General features: G+C 52.6%; 1 protein-coding gene across 1 annotated transcript; it reads right to left on the bottom strand.

The window, feature by feature from the left end:
• Positions 1-8,199: 8,199 nt before the first annotated feature.
• On the bottom strand, positions 8,200-10,373 carry LOC122032376 (nitrogen regulatory protein NUT1-like). The gene is made up of 3 exons (XM_042591663.1): positions 10,293-10,373; positions 9,953-10,218; positions 8,200-9,845 (listed from the first exon to the last, which is right to left on the bottom strand). The coding sequence occupies exons 1-3, from the start codon at positions 10,327-10,329 to the stop codon at positions 8,982-8,984; spliced, it is 1,167 nt and encodes a 388-aa protein (XP_042447597.1). The 5' UTR covers positions 10,330-10,373; the 3' UTR covers positions 8,200-8,981.
• Positions 10,374-11,254: the final 881 nt, after the last annotated feature.

Genomic DNA, 11,254 nt, shown 5'->3' with positions numbered 1-11,254 from the left:
GCATATAGAAACTAACCTAAATCCATCACAAGAGTCATTGAACCTTACTTGTTGTCAGAGTTCCTGTAAGTGCGGAATGATCTTCTATAGGAGTGGACGACAACCGAATCTTGGTCTCAATAAGGAGAGTCCAAGGGAGAAGAAGCTCTATTGAATCCAATGTTCAAGAAGATGTCAAAATCAATCAAGCTTCTTATTTATATATCAGGTTCATCTTGTAGGGGTCATCCACAATGAAACACATACCCTTCAAAAGCCCACTAATGTGAATGAATCAGATTATTAGATTTACATATTAAATCCACATCAAATAATTTAAACCCTCTTTCATATTATAAGTGATCCGGTCAAGAAACTGAGAAGACAAACCTGTCGGAATGATGTGTCTGAAAGGCTGATCGCATCCCCATGACCTGGCTGATGAGCTGTCTCCTGTGTTGACCAATTTGTCCGATGTCTTCTAGTCAACAACACCTACAACCAGTGATCAGGTTGCCCTAATCCCTAGTACCTCGATGCTCGAGGTGGGTCCCGTGAACATATAAGCATCCACATAATAACAGGACAACAAAATAAGTACAAAATAAATATGGCGACGTACCCTGGCCCCGGGGGGCGCCCTCGGATGATGGATGAGCTGGTTGCGGAGCTGATTGAGTCGCCTCGGTCGTGAGGAGTAGATAGACGTCCACCAGATGAGTAACTGACTCCTGCGGCTCCAAGCTGGACACGACATGGATCTGTAAGACGACGAGTGGTCTAATCACAACATCGGCTCGCAGGCCGGAATAGGGGCATGAATGCCGGAGTACAATAGTGGCACGAAGGCCGAACACCCTCTCGGCTCGCAGGCTGACACACGGCACACAGGCCGGACAATACCAATAACTCAATGGCTCGATGGTCGGAACACAACACAACAAGCACAATACAAATCATGGAGGTCGTGGGTCGGCCGGCGGTGGAAGTGGCATCGGTCGGCGGCAGCGATCACTGGCGGCGGCGGTAGTAGCCACTGTACAGCACCAGACGTGGGAAGAGGTGGTTGTTGGCGGTCGTGATGGCTCCTGGATGCAGCGGCAATGGCCATGGGAGGCTGAGGCGGCTGTCGACGGCTGTGTCGGCCACTGGAGGCGGAGCCAGCCGCCAGAAGCAGCGATGATGCTCCCCACTGGAGCCATCATAGGTGAGGGGAGGAGGTAGCGGAGAGGGGAAGCAGGGAAGGGAGTGGTAGCTTGCCGGCGACCAGAAGAAAACGACATCGGCTGCTAGGTCGCGGCGGTGCGGGGCTGGGAGCGATGGCGCAGCGGCAGGGATCTTCCAGCCTGTGTATCTCCTCGGAGAGGGTCGTGTGCTGGCGGAAATTGACGTGGGCGAGGCTCTCACAGCCAGGTGGGAAGCTGACGGCGAGGAACGGGAAAGGGATGAGGCGGAGGTTGACGGAGGCGCCGTCGACGAGGAGGATCAGAGGAGGAGCTGGCCTTGAGGAGTTCATCGCCGACGGAACTCCTTGGTGGTGCCCGTGAGGGATGAAGGAACCACTGGTTCCTAGTGGCGACCGGCGATGGCACTAGCGAGGCGCCAGAGAGGACGAGGAAGAGAGCTTCTTCCTGCGTGCGGCGGCGTAACCACGAAAAACCCTCTCCTCCCGTTTGTGAACAGTGTCCACTTATAACCAAAAATCTCATAATGCCGAATGACAAAAATGCCCTTCCCTTCCTCTCTAATTCCTCCTATGTCCTAAGCTATATCCGCATCACAAGCCTCCCCTTTAAGTCTAGTCAAAGGAGGCGCAAGTCCGACTAACTGGACCAAGCCCTAAACAGAATCACGATCGAGCACGAAATCACTGGGCTCGTCTTATCATGTTGAACAAGTAGCTATGGCGATGTCGAGCAAGTGACTCAAGTAGCATCGGGTGAGTGATGAGAAATAGTGTGGTCCAGGCAACGGAGATAATGTTGATCAGGTAGAAAGACGGGCGATCGAGCCGAGCGCACGATCACGAAGATGCCGATCAGGAGATCAAAAAAATGCGAACCGAGAAATCGAGAGAGTGTCGCACGAGAACTGATAGCGATGCCGAGCGTACTACGAGAAATACTACCAAGCCGATAATCAGGCAGATGTCGAGCGAGATACCGGGCAAATGTCGAGCGAGCAACGAAAACATCTTTGTGAGCGATGACGATGTCGAGCGCACGACGAAAATAATGTCGAACGAGTGACAAGTAAAATGATAGTAGACCGAGCGGCACGCGGGATAGCGAGTAGACCGAGCGGACGAAAGCTACCGAGCGCATGGCCAAGAAGATGCCGACCGGGCAATCGAAAGAATGTCAATCGAGTGGAAAGATGTCGGGCGGGCGATGGCGAGCGCGCCACCGCGAAGATACTGTCCGGGCGATCGGGAGGATTGTTGGAGCAATATCCCTTAGGTTAAGGTTGACCTGGTTGACCAAGCTTGAGTCTTGGTCATGGTTTCGATGTTTACCAATATATGCAGACGACACATGAACAATGCAGGTGCAGTTGTTCATGTGGGGAGATTGTTGGTGCAATTCTCCACTGATCGGGGCTTGATCAGTTTGGTTGAAGAAGAGTCAAGTAGGTCAAGATTGACCAGATATTTGACTGGGAAGTCCTAACTGGGATGTTAGGTAAGGGAAAATCCTGAACAGGTGTGGAAGTCCTAGTGAGTGAAGCTAGGGCGTGAGAAAAATCACAGAGTGGGCCGGTGAAAGTCCAGTGAGTGAAGCTAGGGTAGTCGGAGTCCAGTGAGGAAGCTAGGTAGTTGGAAGTCCTAGTGAGTGAAGCTAATGAAAAGTCCTAGTGAGTGAAGCTGGCGTGAGAAAATCACGGTGAGTGAAGCGGTGGAAGTCCTAGTGAGTGAAGCTAGGGGAAAGAAGGTGAGTGAAGCCGGTGTGAAAGTCCTAGTGAGTGAAGCTAGGCAATTGGAAGTCACAGAGGTGAAAGCCAGGCGGATGAAGAGTCTGGGTGAGCCAGGCCGGAGGAAAATCCAGATGGGTGAAAGTTGACCGGAGACATCCGTGAAAGTCCAAGTAGGTCAAGGATCGATTGCGAATAAGAGGAGAAAATCCAAGTAGATCAAGGAGTGACCAGATATGGCATGATGAGGAAAAGTCCAAGTGGGTCAAAGGATGGACACTGGTGAGGGAGTCCTAGCGGTGAGGGTGACCGGATGCTAGGGCATGATGAATCAACGGTAATGGATTGACCGATGTTGGTTGGGGGCTTAGAACTTGGTTTGGGCAAAACCAATGTCCGGATCGATCAGTATTGATTAATCGCCTAATCGATCCCGATCGATCGAGCCAATCGATCGACGCGATCGATCGGCACGAATCGATCGGCCGATCGATTGGAAAGGTCCGTGACAAGCCTCGAGTGGGCAAGTCGCAGCGCGCAAGCGTCTGGATCGATCGATCGATCTAGAGACCCCAATCGATCGATGGATCAATTGGGTGGCGCGTTTACGCGATAAAGGTGGATCGATCGAAGGCGATCCGGCATTTCAGACACGAGGACCCTCTGGATCGATCGTCTGATCGATCCAAAGCCTCCCCGATCGATTGGGAGCAATCCAATCGATCGGGATCCGACCGTTAGCGTCGATTTAAGCCGCAGGCGTTCGATTCCTTCAAAAAGTGCTTCACCGATTCATCACAGCTCCTGGACAGCAACTCCACAGCTCTCTCTAAGCTCCAGATCGCCAGTTCTTGAAGGTTCTTGGAGGCTCTTCCAAGTCAAGAGGTGGATCAAAAGCAAGAAGAAGAAAGCTAGGGTTAGAGTTCCTGTATTCATTGTAAGCGTTGCTTATACTTTTGTTCCCTTTCCTTTCTTTCTGTATTGAGAGTCTTATAGGGCTTCTCCGCCTTCGGTAGTTACCGAAAAGGAGTGTTTATTAGTGGAGGTGTGCGTGAGTGTGTGGATCCTTGGACTAGTCACCTCCTTTAGAGGTGGATACCAAGTAAATCTACTTGTTAGCGTTGTGTGTGTTGTTTCTTGTATATTTCCACTGCACATCTTCAAAGAAACAAGCAACGCTGACCACGAGCATGCGACGAGCTATTCACCCCCCCCCCCCCTAGCTACATTTCGGTCCTAACAAGGATGTCGATCGGGTGGATAGATGCCGGGCGAATAACGTTGAGCGCGCGACCGAGAAAGGGTCAGCCAGTTGACCATAAGATGCTGACTAGACCATCTCGAGAATGTCGAGCGCTGGACCAAGTAACTTAAGTGTGGCCGAACGGACGGCTGAGCGATACTGATCGGATGACTATGAGAGTGCTAAATGAGCGGCCCAAAGAATGTCGACTGAGCGGTCATCAACTGCCGATCGGATTGCCGTAAAATGCGATCGGGAGACAGAGCGAGAGGCAAAGCAGAGCTGGGCAGGCGTGGAGCCTGAAAACTGAGCGGGTGCATAACCCGTGAAATTGAGTGCATAAAGATGAAACTCGTGAGCCAAACAGGAGCATCGCACGTGAACCAAAATGTAGCCCATGTGAGTCGAAGGTGCATGGAAGCGAAGGTCGTGAGCCGAACAAGGGAAATAAATGCTCGCGAAGACTGTGCGACCCTGAACGGGGGAGATGGATGCTCGTGAAGACTATACAACCCCAAACGGGAGGGATAGAATATCTGAAAACTGGTCTGAGACTAGTGACGAACGCTCGACCCCGAACGGGGTCGATAAAATATCTGAAGCGTGTCCAAGACCAATGAAGAACGCTCGACCCCGAATGGGGAAGATAAAATATCTGAAGCTGGTCCGAGACCAGTGAAGACACTCGACCCTGAACGGGGGAGTTAGAAGATCCGATAAGCTAATCCGAGACCAGTGAAGACACTCGGCCCTGAACGGGGGAGTTAGAAGATCCGATAAGCTGGTCCGAGACCAGTGAAGACACTCGACCCCGAACGGGGGAGTTAGAAGATCCGATAAGCTGGTCAGAGACCAGTGAAGACACTCGACCCCGAACAGGGGAATTAGAAGATCCGATAAGCTGGTCCGAGAAGACGGTCTTCAAGCCGGGGGGTTTATAGTCGCTGGTTCGACTCTAGAGTTTAACGTCACCGCTCGACGGTCTTCAGGCCGGGGGGTTTATAGCCGCCGGCTCGACTCTAGAGTTTAACATCGCCGCTCGACGGTCTTCAGGCCGGGGGGTTTATAGTCACCGGTTCGACTCTAGAGTTTAACGTCGCCGCTCGACGATCTTCAAGCTGGGGTTTTTGTAGTCGCCGGTTCGACTGTAGAGTTTAACGTCACCGCTCGACGATCTTCAAGCTGGGGTTTTTATAATCGCCAGTTCGACTCTAGAGTTTAACGTCGTCGCTCGACGGTCTTCAAGCCGGGATTTTTATAGTCGCCGGTTCAACTCTAGAGTTTAACGTCGCCGCTCGACGGTCTACAAGCAGGGGTTTTATAGTCGTCGGTTTGACTCTAGAGTTTAACGTCGTCACTCGACGGTCTTCAAGCCGGAGTTTTTATAGTCACCAGTTCGACTCTAGAATTAACGTCGCCGCTCGACGGTCTTCAACAATGAGCTCGCAGATAGGATAATATACGCCCGGCCGATCGGTACGGGGTCTTCGACATCGAGCCGATGGCTAGGATAATATACGCCTGGTCGATCGGCACGGGGTCTTCGACATCGAGCTGGTGGCTCGGATAATATACGTCCGGCCGATCGGCTTGGGGTCTTCGACGTCGAGCTAGTGGCTCGGATATTATACGCCCGGCCGATCGGCACGGGGTCTTCGACATCGAGCTGGTGACTCGGATAATATATACCCGACCGATCGGCACGGGGTCTTCGACATCGAGCCGGTGGATCGGATAATATACGCCCGGCCGATTGGCACGGGGTCTTCGACATCGAGCCGTTGGCTCGGATAATATACGCCCGGCCAATCGACACGGGGTCTTCGACATCGAGTCGTTGCCTTGGATAAAATACGCTCGGTCGATCGCCACGGGGTCTTCGACATCGAGCCGGTGGCTCGGATAATATACGCCCGGCCGATCGACATGGGATCTTCGACATCGAGCCAGTGGCTCGGATAATATACGCCCAACCGATCGGCACAGGATCTTCGACATCGAGCTGGTGGCTCAGATAATATACGTCTGGCCGATCGGTACGGGGTCTTCGACATTGAGCCGGTGACTCAGATAATATACGCCCGGCCGATCGGGACGGGGCCTTCGACATCGAGCCTGTGCCTTGGATAATATACGCTTGGTCGATCAGCACGGGGTCTTCGACAACGAACCGGTGGTTTAGATAATATACGCCCAGCCGATCGACACAGGGTCTTCGACATCGAGCCGGTGGCTCGGATAATATATGCCTGGCTGATCGACATGGGGTCTTCGACATCGAGTCTGTGGCTCGGATAATATACGCCCAGCCGATCGGCACGGGGTCTTCGACATCGAGCAACTATGATAAATTCTATGACTAAAAGAGAATATAACTGAAAAACTGACCTGCCGACCAGCAGAGGATTTGACTAAATTTCTCGACTCCCGAATTTCCGTGAAGTGAGGAGGATACGATATACTCGTCAAAACCCATCAAGACCATGAGGATTGCAGAACTTTCCGGGTCGTCCGTCTTCACGTTCCAGACCAGGTGCGTTCCCACAGACGACGCCAATTTAATCATGTTGGAAAACTGAGAAGACGAACCTGCCGGAATGACGTGTCTGGAAGGTTGACAGCATCCCCATGACCCGGCTGATGAGTTGTCTCCTGTGTTGACCAAGTCATCCAATGTCTTCTGGTCAACAACACCTGCAACCAGTGATCAGGTTGCCCCCGATCTCTGGTATCTTGATGCTCGAGGTGGGTCCCGCGAACATATAAGCATCCACATAATAACAGGACAACAAAATAAGTATAAAATAAATACGGCGACGTACCCTGGCCCCGGGGGGCACCCTCGGATGGATGGATGAGTTGGTTGCGGCGCTAATTGAGTCGCCTCGGTCGTGAGGAGTAGATAGACGTCCACCAGATGAGTAACTGACTCCTGCGGCTCTAAGCCGGACACGACATGGATCTGTAAGACGACGAGCGGTCTAATCATAGCATCGGCTCGCAGGCCGGAATAGGGGCACGAAGGCCGGAGCACAATAGCGGCATGAAGGCCGAACACCCTCTCGGCTCGCAGGCCGACACACGACACGTAGGCCGGACAATACCAATAACTCAACGGCTCGATGGTCGTAACACAACACAACAAGCACAATACAAATCATGGACGTCGTGGGTCGGCCGGCGGTGGAAGTGGCATCGGCGGGCGGTAGCGATCACTGGCGGCGGCGGTAGTAGCCACTGTACAGCACCAGACGCGAGAAGAGGTGACTGTTGGCGATCGTGATGGCTCCTGAATGCAGCGGCGCTGGCCATGGGAGGCTGAGGCGGCTGCCGACGGCTGTGTCGGCCGGCGGAGGCGGAGCCGGCCGCCGGAGGCGGAGCCGGCCGCCGGAAGCAGATCCGGCGGCCGGCCGCCGGAAGCAGCGATGATGCTCCCCACTGGAGCCATCGTAGGCGAGGGGAGGAGGTAGCGGAGAGGGGAAGCAGGGAAGGGAGTGGTAGCTTGCCGGCGACCAGAAGAAAACGACGTCGGCTGCTAGGTCGCGGCGGTGCGGGACTGGGAGTGATGGCGCGGCGGTAGGGATCTTCCAGTCTGTGTATCTCCTCGGAGAGGGTCGTGTGCCTGCGGAAATCGACGTGGGCGAGGCTCTCACAGCCAGGTGGGAAGCTGACGGCGAGGAACGGGAAAGGGATGAGGCGGAGGTTGACCGAGGCGCCGTCGATGAGGAGGATCAGAGGAGGAGCTGGCCTCGAGGAGTTCGTCGCCGGCGAAACTCCTTGGTGGTGCCGGTGAGGGATGAAGGAACCACTAGTTCCTAGTGGCGACCGACGATGGCACCGGCGAGGTGCCGGAGAGGATGAGGAAGAGAGCTTCTTCCTATGTGCGGCGGCGGAACCACGAAAAACCCTCTCCTCCCGTTTGTGAATAGTGTTCACTTATAACCAAAAATTCTAGTAATGCCGAATGACAAAAATGTCCTTCCCTTCCTCTCTAATTCCTCCTATGTCCTAAGCTATATCCTAAGTATTAGATCCTTTAATTGGAGTTCAAGTGTAAATCCATCAAATAAAGACTTAAACCTTTCATGTTCAACTTTGTTCGAGAATATGAGCATATACACAGACTCACACTTCAGACATGTTTCACTGCAAATAAAGTGCGTACCATGGGAAAAGGCAATATCATACGAATAACATTATTACGAGTTGGTGGCACACTGATGTGCAGGTAGAGCACGGTACGAAAGCAGTTGAACAGTGAGTGCCATTACAGGATGTTTGCCCTAATTCCTCCTCATGAATGATTAAATTCTTGATGCAGTAGTTGAAGCAGGCAAATCCCAGTGGGTCTGGTAATGGAGACGCAAGGTTTGGAGGATTCGGACTAAGGTGAAACGAGCCATGAGAGTAAAACAGTCATGCTATCACCTCAACTATAAGTATTCAATCGACTGCTCAGCACTTTAGCTAGTCATGTCCATCCAAAAGGGGAGACTAGTGGGAGGACACCATTTTATCATCTGCCTGGTAATTATCAAACGATTATCTGCAAAAAAAAATTCAATAATCAAGCTACAAAAAATCAAACGAGACTCTCCCCTGTAGTTCTTTCCCCCTCCTTCATTCCTTGCTTCAAACTAAACAACAAGAGACTCGTCAAGTGCTCTGTCTCCTAGTAACTACTGACTGACTGCGATCACTCTCACGGCCTCCTCTGTACAAAATTTAGAGGGGAATACAGAAAATATATATATATATATATATATGAAAAAAATTCAATCAGAAAGCAGGCTAAATTTTGCTGCTAACGATTCTTGTTCATCATGCGAGCTGGAAATTGTTTCATGGCTCACTCCCTCCGGCGAATGCATGTGAGGAGGTCACAGCCATCGGAGGCAGCCCTCTGCGTGGCCTCAATGCGCATCTCGACCACCTTCTTGTGCGAGTTGGAGTGGATGGAGGGGACGAAGGTGGGGCTGGCAGCGGGGCGGTACTCCGGAAAGAGACGCCCGGACTTGTACCGGACGCCGCAGGCGTTGCAGAGCGTCTTGGGCCCCAACGGCCCGGCTCTCCACTGAGGCGTCTTCTGGATTTCGCAGTGCGTGCACTTCCGCACCGGCTGCGGGGAGTCCGTCTCGTCCCCTACGGGGACCGTGCTCTTCTTGTTTTGCTTTTTCCTCAGGGGAGGCGAAGCGGAGAACGACTCGCCGAAGCTCTCCGGGTCTGAAGTCGCGCCGGATGTAGAAACCGGATCAGGGACGGCGACCGCAAATGGGGACGGTGAATAGTAAGGGACGACGACGTGGCCGCGGGGCGAGAATGCAGCACGGCGCGTCCGCTTGCTGCGCGCGCGGCCAGGGACGACGAGAGTGGCGAGCGGCTCCGTTGGGCTCAGAGGAAGAGATGATGACCTTGTGTCCTTATTGCTGCTGGTAAAGTAGGAACCCGAGGTCGAGGAAGAGGAAGAGAAAGAGAAAGAGGAGGAGGAGTAACTTCCACCCCCGCTGCCGCCGGCGTTAGTGTTCGCCTGGAGCACAGGACTGGAGGTGAAAAAGGAACACAGCTCATTGACTTTGGCTTGGCCATGGCCATCGCCGCTGTTGGTACTTTTGTTGACAGCGCCGCCGCTGCACGGGACGGCGAGTGAGAAGGAGTCAGAGTCTTCGAGGAATTCGGACATCCATTCCAGTTGCACTATGTCAAGCTCATCGTACTGTCATTTGAACAAGCATCACATCTTCTGTCCTCCCATTAATTCTAATAACGTTTGCAATTCATCATAGGAAACGTATACTTTTGTTGGGCCGAAGGAAAACTTACAGGGCTCTGCTTCTCTTCCTCCGTGCTAAATTTTTCGTCCACAGATTTCTTGTTTTCGCCAGCGACGCCTTCGAGCGAGTCCTTACCGTCGTCGCTTCTGCCTAAAAGCTGGTCGGCGAAGGACCCCGGAGAAGAATTCGAATGCCAGCCGCTATGGTCGCCACGAGGCTCCACCATCCCGAGCACGTCTTCGTCGCCGGGGAAGTCGAGCAAGTCCTCGATGCGGTCAAACAGATCGCCCACGCCATCTTCCATCTCCTCGCTATCTACACAACGCCAAATCACGAACACGATGTCAAACCAAAAACCAGCGACGCCATTAAGGAAACGCTCGGCAAACCTGGGAACGAACCCAACGCACGCATGGAATTGCACATGGCACGACCAGCGGCGACGCACGCAGTGTAGGAAGAAGCGACAAGGAACCATACATAGATTTATACGGTATCTAAAGGCTGTCGATGTGGAGAGGCGGCGGCCATTGATTGGCTTTGACGCGTCATTTCGACCAATTGACGGCCCGACGAAGAAATGGAGTAACTATTACCCACGGCGCCACTCGTTTCTTTCCCCTTTCGATTTGGGCGGAATTTGATACGTACCATAAAAATGATTACCGTTTATTAATAAATTTTCGAGCAGAGGTGGTCGAACAGGGTAAGCGGCATTTAATTTGACCGAGTAAAAATGGGTATCGACAGAATATATTAGCTGTCAAATGTCAAATTCTAGACTGTTCGGACTGTGTGCGGAGAAACGGTAATCGTTGCCGCTAGAGAAAAGATGAAATCCAAAACCCCGTCAAACTCACGCGTTGATGACGACTAGCTACTACTACTATTATTCTATGTAAAGATGCTATTAAAGGAGGAAGTTGAAGTGCCGAAACCAAGTGCCTGTCCTCACCAGGTAGAGAAGCTTCGGAGGTGCAAGCGACACCAGCTGCAGCGGAAGGAGCGCTTCCTCTTCGAGCGATGGAGAGAAACAACGAGAGGAGGCAAAACCCATGAGATTAAAAAAGGAAAAAGAGCGAGCGAGCGAGAGAGAGAGAGGGGGCAATGGCAGGGTGATGATGAGTCCACAGCAACACATGAGCATGACCCACTGGTTGGTGAGATAAAAGCTGCCTCTCTCTCATCGCTAGCTGTCGTGACGTCGAAGCCTATCTACCTTGCGGCTTGCTCGCCGGCGGGGCCCGCGGCGGTCGGAATAGTAGGACTCGCACCGTTCCTCCACCGCCTCCTCTTATGAATGCGCGAAGTCGCTTAGATCTGCTGCCACTTCCTTTTTTTTTATTTTTTT

Source organism: Zingiber officinale, chromosome 11A (genome assembly GCF_018446385.1).
Source record: "Zingiber officinale cultivar Zhangliang chromosome 11A, Zo_v1.1, whole genome shotgun sequence".
In the NCBI taxonomy this organism is placed as follows: domain Eukaryota; kingdom Viridiplantae; phylum Streptophyta; class Magnoliopsida; order Zingiberales; family Zingiberaceae; genus Zingiber; species Zingiber officinale.
The sequence above is the reverse complement of the archived record's forward strand: the minus strand, read 5'-3'. Positions and strand labels throughout refer to the sequence as shown.